The sequence below is a fragment of the Rhodnius prolixus genome, unplaced genomic scaffold, assembly GCF_049639745.1.
Source record: "Rhodnius prolixus isolate KJV_2025 unplaced genomic scaffold, Rpr scaffold_5, whole genome shotgun sequence".
Classification (NCBI taxonomy): Eukaryota; Metazoa; Arthropoda; class Insecta; order Hemiptera; family Reduviidae; genus Rhodnius; species Rhodnius prolixus.
This window is the reverse complement of record NW_027411624.1, coordinates 42,777,690-42,794,191: the sequence shown is the minus strand read 5'-3', so window position 1 is coordinate 42,794,191 and position 16,502 is coordinate 42,777,690. Positions and strand designations below refer to the sequence as shown.

The 16,502-nt window shown below is 32.0% G+C and overlaps 2 protein-coding genes across 3 annotated transcripts in view; one reads left to right on the top strand and one right to left on the bottom strand.

Annotated features, from left to right (window-relative positions):
- The first annotated feature begins 30 nt into the window (after positions 1 to 30).
- Positions 31 to 7,052, top strand: LOC141458918 (uncharacterized). Of its 2 annotated transcripts, XR_012461276.1 has the most exons (7): positions 31 to 1,063; positions 2,093 to 2,274; positions 2,599 to 2,839; positions 3,082 to 3,184; positions 4,345 to 4,470; positions 4,573 to 5,405; positions 5,501 to 7,052. XR_012461276.1 is itself a non-coding variant. In XM_074137501.1 (6 exons), exons 1-6 carry the CDS (start codon positions 417 to 419, stop codon positions 5,080 to 5,082), a joined length of 1,809 nt encoding a protein of 602 aa, XP_073993602.1. In that variant the 5' UTR covers positions 31 to 416; the 3' UTR covers positions 5,083 to 7,052. The 2 variants fall into 2 exon arrangements, 1 of the variants encoding a protein (XP_073993602.1); XM_074137501.1 differs by having other exon boundaries at positions 4,573 to 7,052.
- Positions 7,053 to 8,702: 1,650 nt separating this feature from the next.
- Positions 8,703 to 16,502, bottom strand: part of spz3 (Spaetzle domain-containing protein 3) — a 44,620-nt gene continuing 36,820 nt past the window's right edge. The window contains exons 2-5 of the mRNA XM_074137508.1: positions 15,308 to 15,432; positions 11,466 to 11,744; positions 10,723 to 10,848; positions 8,703 to 10,645 (exon numbers count right to left, since the gene is read on the bottom strand). Of these exons, the coding sequence (XP_073993609.1) occupies positions 10,438 to 10,645; positions 10,723 to 10,848; positions 11,466 to 11,744; positions 15,308 to 15,432 (738 nt within the window). The 3' untranslated portion in view covers positions 8,703 to 10,437. The remainder of the gene's footprint in view (positions 10,646 to 10,722; positions 10,849 to 11,465; positions 11,745 to 15,307; positions 15,433 to 16,502) is intronic.

Sequence of the window (16,502 nt, the reverse complement as noted above, 5' to 3'; positions counted from 1 at the left end):
AAACTTGATTTTTACAATTATTTAAAACTGATGCTTCTTTAATAAACACGTGGGTTGATGGAAGAGGGGAACTGTTTTGATTTTACTAAAGTAGTACAGTTTTACAGTAAGAAGGATTTGTTTTTAGTGTTTATTTTTAATATTTGTTAGAGTTGAATGTTAAAAAGAGTTGTTTTAATGAGGTAAAGTTGTTTTCTAAATTAACTTGGGACGTTATTTCTTAAAATATTTGCTTTATTCATCAAAGAAGGCTTTGTCATTACAGTTTTTTTGATGGTAAAGTGGTTTTGTGTGATATAATTCGGGTTAAATTATCAATCTGTTTCAAATACTACTTTTTATTGAGGATTTAGATTATTCTAATTTGCTTATGTTTTGAAATAAATCTATTGTAATAAATTAGAAGAAACAAAAAAATGGAAGAAACCGGTGAAGAAAACGAAAATAAATGTATTTCCATTAAAAAAGGTCAAGCTGGGTTTCCTAGTCTACAAAATATTGCACAAGAAGATGAACAACTTGAAGCCAGTAGCGAAAGCAATGATACTTCTACAACAAACAGTGAAATTAAGATCACTGAAAGCAGTGCTTTAAAGGAAGTGCATAGCAATAGTAGAGAAACAGCAACCGAGTGCAGCATACTAAAAGAAAAACAATGTGATATTGAAGATATAAGTGACAATTATGTCAGCTGCCCAAATTCGACAATCCATGAAGTATCTGATAAGTGTGATAATGAAATCACCCCTATTTCTTCTAACAACAGAGATACAGAAACAATGAAAGCTATAAGAACACCAAATATAGCCACAAGTGAATCTCAGTCTGGCGATGAATCCTCCAGTTTAGGTGACGATATGGAAGCTAGTAGTTCACTGAAGCTAATACCAAAACCTGAAGTGAATGTACAGAAAAGAAGTGATTCACTAGCGCTAATATCTTCAATTTATGATTATAGCAGTGACTCTGGCTCGGATAATAGATCTTTAGTTGATGGTTTCAGCGAACATCGTTCTGAATGCTTTTCCTCTAATTCTGAACACATATGTTCAGACGATACTGAGTAAGTTATAACATTTATGCAAATTATTTTTTAAAATTTAAATATACATGGTTTATACAAGCTATCTTTCTCAGTGTAAGATTCTCCTCATTAGATGTAGTCTCGCGAATTCGCCAATAAATTCACTTGTCATTGATTTTATTTTTTTAAAAGAAATTTTGTTGCAAATGTTCATTTGTACTAGGGTTTGGATTTGAACCCGACAGGTCCTTCGAAGACTTGTTGACTTCCCTGAACCTGTTAATTTTCTACGGTCGTGTTAATACTTAATGTTTAAAACCAAGTTCGGACTTTTGCTAATCATGGAAATCTTTCCCTTCCATTGCACATTCCTTTCCACACACATACGCTCGTAAAGCATTTTTGTGAGTAACGGTGTAAAATTATATATATGTGTATGTGTGTGTGCTTATGCATATATATTATATGTATATTATATAATAAGAGTGAAGATCTTTAATCATCTGTTCTCGTTGCGACTTTTTATCTCACCTATGCTTGATGCTTGTTTAATCATTGATGTCATATTCTGTACGAGCTATTGTTTGCCATTCCACGTACTTAGGCAGCCATACTTTGGTATTTAAAGTGTGAGAAGTAATTAATCTTACTTCTTAAACAGGTTATTAAGGTTTTAAAGCCTAATTTGTTTAAGATGTAGAAAAACAGTATGTATTTTTTCATCTCCGATTAACTCTATTAACCTTGACTCCCTATCTTTTCACCTGCCATCCTTGAAAAACCGAGCGAGATTTCCATCTCCAAACAAAATCCTTTCCTTTCTGAGGCACGCACTTCTATATTTCGGCTAATTCTTTAGGCTTTAGTCCTACCATCTTAGTTTTTTCTATTATTACCATTTCTTCTTTTTCGCTTCTACCCCTATTAGCACATTTCTCAGGCTCTCCTTTTCTTTCGATTTGTTTTTATTAATATAATTACATTCCCAACTCATTTTATAAATATGTAAGTCCATAACAATTTATTTTTTCAGTGCTAAAAAATAATAACAAAATATTACTGTTTTAGAGAAAGTGATTCTGATTTAGAATCAATCATTGCCAAAAAACCAACATTTATCCCAAAACAGATTAAAGTATTGGGTGAATTAAACATTAAAGATCTGCCACCTATCGAAGATCTGCATATCTCTGTTAAAGAAGAGGAATGCATCCCATTCGGCAAAGTGTACAGTATTGTGGACACGTTGTGTAAGTTTATTTCTTATAAAGTGTAAAAAGAACATTATAAAAGATTTATATTGTAAATTATACAACATTAATATACGAGTATGTTGGACATGGCTACTAAGTGATGTTTGAGACCATTTGTCAGTTTTACTTTACGGAAGCTTTTCTCTCTTGTGACAGATATATGAAAAATTAATTTAATAGCTTTTCTATCAAGATTTATGAGAAAATGAGTTAAAAAATTAGGTTTATTTCTAGGTTAATGCTAAAAAAAAAAATTAGGTAAAAATAATTCATTTCCACGAGAATTTTCAATTGTATTAATGATTTTCTTGTTCTTTTCAGTGGTAATACAGTCATTGCCAGATAAACCTGCTCTGAATTTAGATAGCATCTTTTTCAGGCATAATGGCGAACCAATTGGTCGAATCTTCGATGTGTTTGGCCCTGTTAAAAGGCCATTTTATTCAGTACGCTTTAATACTAATGATGAAATTCATGAAAAGGGATTGGAAATCGATGTGGTATTATACGCAGCACCTGACACTAAACATATTGATTATGTGTTCGCGCAACAATTAATGAAGTAAGTTATTTATTTTTTAGTTTAAAAAATAATTCTGCTCAGAACAGGAAAGGTTGGCGTTACTTAAACGCTGTAATGTAACAGTAATCAATAAAACAATAATATTAAAAATAATACATTAGTAATGTACAAGATAAGGGATTAGCGTAATGTTTAGGGCACTAGATTTAGGACTCATGGCCACTTCCTCAGCGGCCTACAATATTTTATCTTGATTGATTTATTTATTTTTTCTGTACCAGGCAAAAAGGAAGTGATGCGTCCTGGGTAAATGACTGTGAGCCCCCAGTTGAGTGTATAGACTATTCAGACGATGAAGAAGAACGGAACAATAGACGAAAACAGGTAAAAAGCAGAAAAAAGTTGTTTGTAAAATGCCATTTTGAAGGTTTTTATATATTTCTGTTTTCAGAAGATGCCCTAAGCCTGGGGCCCAACTGTCTCACGAATTGCCTCTATTCATAATTAATGAATGACGCAAGTTTTTGTTGAGAGTAACTGCCAATTTTTAATTTTTCATTGTAGACCTATTAGACTAGTTTTCTGTATAACATTGTATAAATTAATTAAGCAATTAATATTGATTAAGAAAATTGGTTCAAGATTAGTAAGGGTGAAACTTAATTAGTATTCTTTCTTTGTAATCACAGTTTAGGTTGTAATAATAATTTTTTATTGAAAAAGTATCAAATTATGATGGTGATAAATTGATTAAATATCGATTATTAATAGTTGCAGACCATCGATAAAAAATTCTGTAAAACAAATAACTGAAATTAAATGAACCGACATAAAATCATTTAATTAAAAAAGCAAGACAAAAAATGAAATAAAAATAATTCCAAGAAGTACTTATATAATGCAATAATTTTCGGTCTTTCGTATAAATTTTAATATATAGGCTTCGTGACCGTAAATTATTAAACTAAGGATTGAAGATTGGCGAGGAATCGGTCCAAATAAAAAACAACTCGTTTTTTATTTGACCGATTCCTCGCCAATCTTCAATCCTTAGTTATAAATTTTTTGTTCAAAGAAACTAAAGATAGCCGATCGATCATTGCCCAGATTATCAGCAAATCTACTGCTGATAGTTTCATATTACCGTTCAAGTCCAAAAGAAAGCATACTTAACATGTACTTTAATTTAATTTCCCACATTTGGGATAATCGGGGAAAAATGAAACAATCAACGATTTTCTTTAACATTTTTTGAGTACACTACACACACACACACACATTTATATCCACTTAGAAAAGAATACGGAGTGGTTCACGATACCCTCATACGCTGTAAAGAGAGTATGTAAGGTCTTATATAGTTCTTACCAAATTCTGGCTGAAAAAAAAAAAACATTGTGTAGATAATGTCAATCCCAATTTCTTAATAATTCCCTCCAGGCAAACTTTGTTACCTCTAGGTCCCGGCAGCCAATTTAGTAATTGGTCTTTTGCGACTCTAATAATTGCAATTAGTGAAAGTCTTTTGCATATTTCCATTTCAGAAAAAGCCGGTGATTGTAAAACAGGAAGAAATTGATGACGGCTCTCCAGCCAGGAAGAAATATCTTTCATTTGAGGAACGCATGAATAGAAATAACGTTATGAGAAATAAATATTATAGTAAAGTGGTAAGATTACGTTAATATATTAGTTTCAATAACAATACATTGTTAAATACTGGACTGTTGATTAATCTAGTTTTTTTTTGTTCTTTTTGTGATTTTTATTAGAATACTCCATTCAAACGGAATCGAGATATTGGCTGGCATAACAGAATTGATCGTCCACTTTCCTCGCCTTCACCACAGCCGACATCCTCTTCAAACACCAGCGGAACTTTCCATATGAGAGCACCAATGTTAATACCACCTTCGCCAAATTCTGTACCTCCTCCACCAGTCAGGCCGGCAATAACATTTCCACAGAAGACTACTACCTTTCTGACTTATACACCGCCACAGTATAATCCACACCATCCACCGCCAGTATGGCATCATAATCGCCCACCCGCCGCGGTAATACGTGATCAAAGATTTCCCATAGGTTGTCCACCACCACCCGTTCAACACAATCCACCAGTATTTCAACAGCCTCCACCATCGGAGTTCTATTATCGTTGTCAGCTGCCACCGATTATACATCAAGGGCCGATGATAAGACCACAGTTTTCCACGCCCTCTAGTACATCTAATAATGCCTTCCAGTATCCTCATTTTCCACGCGGTGGAAATTCCTTTTAAGATGTTTTTTTTTTAATTTTATTTTTTAAACTATATTTTTTAAATGGAAAGCTTTATTAAATTTGTTTTTATATTTTTGATAAAAAAAAAAAAATTATTTCTTTTAAATTTAATTAATTTACATCTTTCTTTTTGTTTTGTTGTGGCATTAGATGGCTATATTTTTCAGAAAATGTTCATAGAATTTGGCTGTCAAATAAAAATTAATTGGCAAGATTTGCTACTATTTAGTGAGCCGCAAATTAAACGTTCCAATTCTGGATTTTGTAAAACTTGAAGAAATTAAGTCAAGGTAATCCAACTATAGTGGACATAATCCACAGGTAACTGAGGTTTCTATACTATCTTACTTGGCATTCCAGTCTTTTTCAAATCGGTCGTTTTTTGATTTTCCTTAAAATTGTTTTGTTTCATACAGGATAGAGTTTTTGAGTAGTTAATAACTTCCGCAGAAGGTGCTAATTGTGATGCACGATACACGTTCAACGTTACCTTATTGCGACATATTTAAGATTTTCAACTAACTCGAAATATTACCAAAAATGTTGAAATTCAACTATTTAATTCAAACAAATGTGTTCTAGAAAGTGCTTTTCTTAAATTTTCAACCAAAAATTTGTGGAATCTTCAATCCTGAATGATGGTATTGTCTTATTATTCTGAATAAGAAAGAGAGAGACAGAAAAATTGTAACGTAAAAATTTAAAATATAACGGGATACTGCCCAAATAGTTTTGGTTGCTTTGTCATGGCATACGATATCAGTTAACCATGATTTACATTTTTACAAAACTTACTAGCTTTTCTTGGAACAGGTTTTTTGTAACAGTATGAAAACCTTTTGTACCAATTTATTTTTACATGAATCTTTACTGCTATGTAAAGAAAAGAGAAAATTTGGAATTGTGATTTTCTAGCTTAAGGTGGCTAACCTAAAACCACCGTAACATTCAACAGTTAAGAATAATGTAAAAATATGATGAACTAAAGGAAATAAGTAAACAAGTTTTTCTATCCAATAGCCAGTTTATCACCAAAAAAAATGCAAAACTATTGATAGAGAATAAAATATAGAAATTCATAAGGAAATATTCCCATTTTCAGTTTTTAAATCCCGTAAATGTGATGATGAACTATTCGTTCGGGAATCTAAGATAAACCTACGTGTTCCAAGACCAATAAACTCCTTCGAGATCCCTATCACTAATATTGAGGTAAAGTGATATTTTGATAGGAAATAAATACCGAGAAAATTAATGAAAAACTCAGAACTACCTTATTAATGATTGTCATATTTTGTTCATGCAATATTATTTAAAATAAGTTAAAAGAAAACTTTAAATTGTACAATTTATAAATATAAAGGGGAATAAAATTTTCATCCTACAAATGACGCTTTCTTTTTGGTGTGAATGAAGAAGCTTTTCTTATTATCAACACGCATGATTCTGCGTGAAAAAAAAAGAAAAGAAAAGTAAATCTGCCTTTATTGGGTAGAACTAGATTCATAAAATTAATTTTATTCTTTAATGACCTTGGTGCGAAGTAAAGGTACTTTTCACTGGATTTTTTTTTTATTTTTAAGCCAAAATATAATTTAAAAAGCTCAAGTTGGGGGTGACCGCCTCTTATTTCGTACATGCCTGATAAAAATATCTGTGGAAAAGGGAGAAAGTTCGAAATCGATTAAAAATCAAACGGAGATGAATAGAAAGATAAATGATAAAAAAATTTCCTACATGACTTCAAAAAATTTGGAAACTATATAGAAGTAAATTGGCTAAGTTGAAAGAAAATAATTTTTCCACCTAAAATTTCAATTTTTGTTCGCAAATTTTTACCACCGAAAGTATTTTTTCCTAGATGTGCAATAAGTGTTTTTTTAAGAAAGTATCGATTCTCTCGAAGATAAGAAAAATCGTTTGTAGAACATTTTTTACTTCCAATAAAAAGTGGTACTTAATATTTTATTACTTTGTTTTAGTTATAAAAAAAATTGTATTTTAAAATTATTATTTGATACATCTTATAAAGTCTATACTCTATAAAACTTTTGTCTCAAATTTCTTGTTACATTTTGTGCTTTTTTGGTGGCTAAAATGCCATTTTAATTTAATTAAAAGAAGAGTAATAATATATCTAAATAATAATTATGTATATAGTTTATGATTTACGTTGAATGAATGTCAGACTTTATATTATTTTCTAAAAAAATATTTAGATATATTAAATAAAACTAAAGTTCGTGTTTATTTTTAATTTTTTTTTGTATAATTTTATAAAGTTTTATTCAACTATATTATTTTTTATAAGCATAGAATTTGAAAGAATCTAAGGAGGAGAATTGGGCAGATTGACTGTAATCTGTGGCATAACTAATGAAACAGAATCTACTCTGAAGATGTTTTTTGTTTTTTTAATGGAAGTAAAATTACAAGAATCAATTTTTCTTTCTCTTGCTACACGATAAATCCGCTATCAAATTATTTATAGGTTCCCAAGATATATTTGGAAAACCACGTTTGGAAATATCTTGTGAATTATCGGGTTATATATCCTCTCTATTCATAAGTCGGTAAGTATCCTCAGATTAAAATTTCTAAATCCAATTACTATCAACACAGTGTGCCTCACACAAGAAAAATGTTGGGCTTAAAAAAAAAGAAGAAAACTGTCTTCAGTCTATCAAGGTCCAGTTTTAAGAAAATCTTATTTTTTTTGCACGTCTCAGATCTAAAGATCTGACTCAAGGTTTGTCCCAACCCTGAAAGACATGTATCCACACGATGTAAATGGATACACGGTATGACAAGCTTATTTGCAAACTTACAACTCCAGTGGATTTTTAAAACGTTTCACAGGAAAGCACTCCTGTGATTTTTAATTTGTATTATACAGGGTGAGAGGATCCGAAAAAAATACGAGAGCTTAGCGAGCTATATGCGGAGGCGGATGTTATAAAAATAATTAAATTAAGTAGGCTTAGCTGGGCGGGCCACCTAGCAAGAATGGACAAGTCCGAGATGCCTAGGAAAACTCTGGATGAGATCTTTTTCCGAACTCGGAGAGCTGGTAAGGCCGAGGCTGAGGTGGGCAGACGGTGTGAGGGTGGACGCTGGGAGCCTGTTGCGAGTCTCTGAGTGGAGGGCGGCAGCACAGGACAGAGCTGGTTGGCGGACGCTCATAGGGGAGTCCAGGACTCACCACAAGTTGTAGAGCCATCGAAGTAAGTTAAGTATTATACAGGGTGATCCATTTAAAACGCACCAATCGCAAATAATTTTTTAGGAAAGCGGAATTTCGAAAAAACCCACGAAGTAAACTATATGTTTTTTTTAGGTCTAGTTTTCAAATTTTTCACCTCCGATGCTGTATCTTTACTTTTTGGCGGAGTTTCGGCCAAAAACCCAATTGGGGTTTCATAAGGACCACTGGTTTTGACAATGATTGTGTAAACTACTTAAAAAATTGTGAAAAAATGACGATAACCCTAATATTTGTCAAGATATTTAAACTTTTAAGGTATACTAAGAGAGAAGAATAAAAATACTTCATTTGTTTTCTCTAAACTTAATGATGATAAGCATTACTTACTAATTATTTGAAAAAACAAAAAATAATGATGATTTAAGAAATATGATCATCTTTTACAACAGATTTATTTTTCTATATTACAAATACACAATACGTACAGGGCAAATAAATTGATTAATTATATAAAAAAGATTTCGAGAAGTTCATTAGTAAAAAGACTATTTACAAAATGACTAATAAACAATTTTTATTTTTTTTTAAATTGGTACATTCTATCTTGTAAAATCTAAATAATTACTTGATATTATTACATATTCTTTTGTGTAACTGTATTCTGCAACGTTCAAGATTAAAATTACAACATTTTAAGAAATACATACCATTCAAGTACCACTATCTTCAAAACAAGATAAATAGTACATTTATCAATTTGAATCAATTCTGAGATAGGTAGTAAAATCTGGAACTAAGATTATTAAACGGTGGTACTTAATTAATAATAATATTTACAAAAAATTAATTAACAGAGAAAGTGATACCAGTTTGAAGAATTAACACAATTTTTAGTTATTCATGTAAATGATTTCGGCTTAAATAAGTGAAAATGGAGATCAAGTTCGTTGTTATCCATGTAAAAACTGAATTTTTTCAAAGATTTTTAAAAAAATACATTGAGAAAAACAAGAAATGGTACCCCGTGAGTTTCTTCTGTTTTTTTTTGTTTTTTTTTCACTTAGAAATACATACACAGGCCAAAAAAGTCTATGAACACTAACCTAAATTTTATTGCTTTTATCATTATCTTAGTATAAACTTCTTTTATTTCCAAATGAAATATACTATTCAATAGAGAGAAACTAGAGTTTTTCATTTTATATTCAATCTTTTATTTTTGTTCAACAGGAATATCATAATTAAATGTTTAACAAAACAACACCCCAAACGAATGCAAAAAAAGTCTGTGAACAGCTGTATAATAAATGTGTAAAAACATTAAGATAACAAGTAGAAAAACGATTGAATAAAGTTTCAAAGTTCTCTATTGTATTGTAGGAACCACAACAGTCAGTTTTGTAAATAAATAATCTAATTAGTATACATTAGTGTAAGAATTATATATTATCTGCAAAGTGTTCACAGAATTTTTTTTGCATTCGTTTGTGGTGTTGTTTTGTTAAACATTTAATTGTGATATTCCAATTGAACAAAAATAAAAGATTGAATATAAAATGAAAACTCTGGTTTCTCTCTATCGAATAGTATATTTCATTTGAAAATAAAAGAAGTTTCTAATAAGATAATAATAAAAGTAATAAAATTTTGGTTAGTGTTCCCAGACTTTTTTGGCCCAGTGTATGTTCTTATTTTAAATTACCAAAAGAAAATAAATAAATAACATAATTCATAAAATAATTAATTTTATGGTTGTAAAGTCAGTTTTGAATTTCCAATTAAAGTTTAGGAACGCGATGTTATTTTCAATGTTTTTGTTTACATTTCTAAATAATAAGTCATAGGTTATTTTAATTTAAACTAACATTGTAAAAATAGGAGGTAAATAAAGGGTTATAAACTAAACGCAATTAAGCAAAAACTATATGATTGTTGACCTTGTTCGGTAGTTAATTTGGTATTTTCCTCAATTAGAAATCAAAACTTCTTTCAGTTAAAATAATTTTATTTTCATTTCAAACACGAATTATATATATTTATTCTTTATTAGTGCAATATATATTTGTAGCACAATCATCAGAATGATTCAATCTATAGCTGGGAAAAAAAATCGATAAACTGGGAAAAAGAATACAAAGTAATAGTCTTCTAATTTGATCGTTGTCTGGAGGTTACTGGTTGAGTGCTAGAGTTAAACTCAGTTGGATTACATCGGCAAACACAACACGACGGAAATAGAAACCAATCCATGAATATTCCTTTGCAGTCATTGTCTGGATCGTAGGCAAGTAGTCGGTGCCACTTATATTTCTGTTCACAGCCACAATCACCCGAACATCGGCTGGTCTGCACTTTGCTGTAATAATAATAATAAAATAATTTGACTTATTTTTCTTAAATATTTTCTTCAGTAATAAAGAGCCTAATACTCACGAACAAACTTCCTGATGTACGGCTTGTTCGAAATGTTGCGTGTTGACAATGGCCCGTACTTTACCCGCACTGTTGGCTGCCCAGTATGGGGTAACGATTTCCACCTTGGACTGGCAAGCGTCAACTCTAAAACAGATTAACATTAATAATTGGTTTATTACTGAAGCAGACGTTTAAAAAAGTATTCAGTCCTTCGTCTTGTAACCGGTAGTGTCTTTTTAGAAACTTGTACTAAAACGGGACATCTTCCCAAGCCGAAGTTCTCCCTTCTCAAAGTCAAAAGATTCACTTTAAAGCTAAAAGCAGTTGTTTTAAGTGAGATTCTGTAAGTGATAGTTCAGTGAGGGTAACTTCTACTGTAAGTTGAAATGTTTATCAACAATTTAGAATTCTTTAATAAAAAATATATGCAACACTAAATATGGTATCTCGGAGTTGACAGTTCTTGCAAGCATTCTTAATGCACAAGCACCAATCTTGCTTCTATCCGAAAATTATTCGTTGCTTAAGAGCGTCTTCATGTTCCCCAAGGGCTGGAGAGGTATAGGCCACGACTTGCCACTGAATTGGGATCACTCCTTGCTTACTTTAAGCCCTAGTTCATCTAACTACCTTTTGCAGTTTGGAAATAGATTGTATTCTCACCTAAATTATTATTATTATTATTATTATTTTACTAAATACGTGCAGTTAAAAACGATTGTATCAAAATTAAATCTCGCGGGATCATTTTGTTCACATACCTGCCAGTATCTGAAGAACTGTTAACCGTAGGCGTTCTAAGACCACCGCCTGCCTGTCTGGCAGATCTTGCCTTGTTGTTGAAGTAACTGCTGCCACCGCCTCCCGCAAAACCGGCTGTTGCACTAACAGAACCACCCAGACCGTTTCCACTTCGCCGTCTTCTATCCGATTCGTACACTTCTTGCCCTGGCGGACCGTACTCCGATGTTAACTGAAACTCTCCATACATCCGCTTCATTAGCGCCTTGTTCTCATCTATGAACAGTTCTATTCGTTCTCTGAAAAATAAAAACAAAATTGCGTGAACACTCACTCGACTTTGTTTTTCTTGCAGATTTACGTAAGTAAATACAAATGGTTCTAAAAATTAGAGGATCAAATCATAGGTGTACCACTTTAATGGTATAACACACTCCACAACAAAAACGTTTCAAGAGGTTGACATTTGATATTTCGCTCTGCTGCGACCAGAGGATGCCACAGGAAGGTTTTGGTCAAAGTCGGTAGACCGGAAGTACTTCTTTACCCAAGAGTTTCTTTTTAAAGATTTTTCCATCGATTTTATTTGAACTTGGTGTACCAATTTTATAGTTGTGGTTATTATTTGTAAAAAATCGATTACGAGTAATGAGTAGTAATAAGTAATGAGACTGATTTTTTTATTCAAAAAGAATTACAATTCTACATTGTCACCTTCAAAATAACTTCCTTCTGAAGCCTCACAGCGCTGGAGACGTTTCTTCCACTCCTCATAGCAGTGCTCGAACTCCGGTACTGGAATAACCTTCAGCCTTAGTCGGTTACAGCCGTTTGAATGTTTTCGACTGTCCCAAAATGAGTTCCCTTGAGGTGATTTTTCAACTTCGGGAAGAGAAAAAGGTCACAAGGACTCAAGTCAGGCGAATAAGGAGGCTGAGGAGCCACAGGAATGTTTTTACTGGCCAAAAACTCTGTTTATTGAAATTACTGTGTGACAAGGAGCATTATCGTGATGCAACACCCACTTGTTCTTGATGTTTGGTCTCACACGAATGACCCTTTTTTCGAAGTTTTTCAAGAACTCGGTAAAAATGTCAAGGGAACTCTCGTTTTGGGACAGTCGAAATGGAAGAAACGTCTCCAGCGCTGTGTGGCTTCAGAAGGAAGTTATTTTAAAGGTGACAATATATGTAGAATTGTAATTCTTTTTGAATAAAAAAAATTTAAAAAAATCAGTCTCATTACTTAATTTACAGGCCACGTATTACATGAGTTGCTAAAAAAAAATCGATACTTTTTTTACTCAACGGAATGGTTCACTTCATTGAAAATGATTTTCAGGCTTTTCTGACAACTTACTGAATTCTAAATAAAGTAATCTAACATTCTTATACACTTTTTCTTTAATCATTTTTCAAGAAAACCTGCGTTTTATAGAACAGTTCTAGAGTAAGGTTCGAGCTAGGCTTCCCTGTAAGGTTATGTTGTTTTTTTTTTTATGAAGGTTACCCTTTGTAAAGTTATGTGTAGTGTAGTGGACGGGTTTAATTCCGTGTAATGAAATTTATTATCAAATATTCGTAGTTTGTAGAACATTTTTTTGAACTTAAAACCTTGAAAAAAGTATTAAGTGAAAGTAATGTATGTTCACAACAAATATTTGTTTTACTTGATTACTATAATCAATCTTTGTGAAGTTATTTTTCAGAAACAGATGCTAAGAAGTATTTTTATTAAATAAAACATAATTAACATTGATCATTCCTATATTTATATGCAAATGATCCACCAGCAAGCCTACACTAGCGTATGTTATTAGATTTCTAAGAATTATTAGGGGCCTAATAACTTCTTTTTTCTTTTTTTTGCTCGAAGTAAATTGACAAGTTTGTTATTGTGAAGTGTCTATACACTTATACACATTTTTTATAGCTTGTTTACATTCATGTTTTTTGATTCGTAGAAGACGTTAAGTCATCTACTTCAAGAAATGTCCAGTCATTTTGAATTTCGAAATGATTTCTACATTAATTATGTAATTGAAGAATAAACAATTATCAAAAGAATTTTTTGTTTTGAGAAAAGAAAGAAATAACCTTTTTATTGATACCAGATGTCATTGTAGTTTGGGTGGGAATATTAGAACCGTAGATTGTTACTCTTTTAGAGGAAAGTTTAACATTTAATTTCCTTTGAATTCTATAATAATCTAATTTCCTGGGAGAAGAATATAAAATCTGATGTAGACATACCTGATACTTCCTTTGACCCTCCTCACTATATAAATTCTTTGTTTTCATTTCTGCTTTTATTAATTTAATCTTCTTTAGGAATAGGGTGATGTTTTTAGTTAGAATTACCACAAATACTACCTTCCCATTATGATTGGTATTTTATTTAATAAGTAGATGGAGGTTAATGCATGTTTATATCGTTCTTAAATTACAATCTAGTTCAAATTGGCGCCCTTACCCCAAATAAAAATTAATAAGTACATTAAAAATCCGTAACACCCACAAATACTTAAACGTTTTTTATTACAAGTTATTTTTTTTATTTATTTACACTAAATTCTACTAAATACAAAAAATGTTAAGTTCTGCAATCGTATCTTATTTTCGATTTCGAATAATCATCGAAAAAAAAAATCGATTTGAGATCTCCTCTGTATACAAAAACTTTATGTTTAAAACAAGTAACCTGCATGCGTTTGGGTACTCAAACTTTGTATTTCTTTTGGATATTTTTTCTTCATCTGAGGGAAATTTAGCGATTGAAATCCTTGAATTGGAAGTTGTGGTTATTTTAAAAATTTCAAAGCCCAAACCGTTTGTTCAACAACTGCTAAGGTTATGGACAAAGAGAATGCATTTGAGATGGTGGAAATTGTTACAAAAATGCAATCTCACGTTAACAGTCACCAATAACTTAAAATCACACAGTCAAATTTCAAATACTTCGAAGGCAGTGGCATCAGTGCACCATTATTTTCATCCATCTGATTGTAACATGAATTAATAAAACTCTACATGGATCATATTTCATGTAACTGGTGAGTGCACGAAACTTTTTAACATCCGGCTTAGGTACCGGATAATCATTCAGTGTGACCAACGTAAAAAAAAAAAATTTGCTAGAAAAGAATGCAATCTGTTGGAATTAAGTTTCATTTTTAGGGATTTGGGATTCATCATCCAATTGGTGCTTTTAAACCCACTGTGAAGCTGTTAGAAGGTGCTAAGTTGATCATTAAGGCGCGCAAAGGCATTTCTTTCTTTGTCCATTCAAATTTTCTTTGTCAAAAAAAAAAACAAACTGCAGAAACCTCCGGATCTTTTATAGGTTTGCGCCGAAAAACCAGAGGCTCACTTGGATTACTAAAGTCGTACGCCATTTCGTCAGTACACTCCACAGGTCAAACTGGTGCGTAGTGTATCTTTCTCAAAGACAGACCAAAGAGATTAAGTTACTTCGACCTAGTTTTTTTTGTTTTTCCTAGAATTGATAAGTGGGATGGCGTTACTCTTCTTTTGATAGGGTCGTAGAATCGTAGGTAAAACTCGTACTCGCTTCGGCGGTAAAACTGGCAACTATCTTAGCTAAAGTGAGGCAAAAAAGGTATATTCTGTGGCAAATAAGCTTAAATTATTGTACACGGCCCGCAGTTTAGAGGCAGAGCTTTTTTGCTTAGGTTTGCAAGATAGTTCTTTCCGGTGGGTATAATTCCGGTAAACCTATTTTGTTTTTTAGATCTTTACTGTGTTACAAACGTACGAACACACAACGAGAGAGATGAGATACTGCAGAGTACAATTTTTTTTTAAAAAAAACTACCACATCAATTATAATAGGACGTACTTACATTGGATAGGAATTTCCAGCAGTCGGACAGAAAAGCTGATGGTACCGTTTTATACATGGTGTTCCTTTGATGATATCACCCCTGATTTCCAGACCCAGTGCAAGGGATAGAGCAGTCCACAGGACCTGTAACAACAGGAAAAAAAAATTTAGTAAATAACAATGAATTTTTCGCTCTCGAAAATAGATTAAAACTATTTCTTTTCAATATTAATTTCAAACTCATTGCACATCTTTAAACTTTGGGGTTAGAGGAAGGTAAAAGAAATGCGTATCGACCCGTTTCCGGTAATGTTAAGGTCACCGATAAATTAATGGCACGTCATGATGAATGTATATGCATAATAAAATGACATAGGTAAGTAATAGTATAAAGTCTTTGCAATATATTCTTTCTACATATATAATTATATATCCATTTCCGTACAATGACTTGGCAATTTTCATTAATCTACACCAGCGTAAAGACGCCAGCGTAGAAAAAAAAGGAAAAGAAGAAGTTGAAGGTCACAATGTAGTGGATAAAAAATGAAATACATCTTATACTATTTACCCACATATTGTTCGATACGCTGGTGATTTCCTTTACGAATCAAGACGTTTGATCAAGTTCCGGGTTTTACTGTGCAAGAATTACTTATTCTATGCTCACAAACAAAATGGCGACGTATGCATGTTTTTTCATGTTGAATTTGAAAAAAAATACTATCATAAAAAACCTAAAACTACTTCAAATGTCCAAAAAACGTGTTTTTTTTTTTAATGGTTTACTGTGCTTCTTTCTTTGGCCCCATTATTTTTAGAAATAAAATTTCTTGCCAAACTTTACGCTTAAATTTTTAAATTAATTTTTATTCTTTTCATAAATTTCCATTCTTCCCTTCGCCACGGAGTCGTCAATGTACGAGGTGTGGCTATTAAGTAACGAGAGACTGAGGCTGCTACAGAAGAACTATGCATGCGCCTAAATCCTAACGACCGAACAGCTGTGCAGTGTAAAGCCTTCTCTTTCGAATTGCAGCGTCTCACGTGTTTTTGTAGAGAAATTTGTTTGACCGGAACCGTCGTTTCTGTTGTAAGAGTTGTTAGTTTCGTTTTGCCGAAAACTTGATACTACACATTTGTAGTAGAGCAACGAATTGTCGTGAAATTTCACATCAAAACTTGATAAAACCGCTACTGAAACTTGATCTTTT

Excerpts from the sequence above, each read along its gene's own strand:
- LOC141458918 (XM_074137501.1), top strand. The coding sequence starts at position 417 with ATGGAAGAAACCGGTGAAGAAAACGAAAATAAATGTATTTCCATTAAA. Across the intron at positions 2,840-3,081 it reads TTCGCGCAACAATTAATGAA|GCAAAAAGGAAGTGATGCGT; the intron begins GTAAGTTATTTA and ends TTTCTGTACCAG. Across the intron at positions 4,471-4,572 it reads ATAAATATTATAGTAAAGTG|AATACTCCATTCAAACGGAA; the intron begins GTAAGATTACGT and ends GATTTTTATTAG.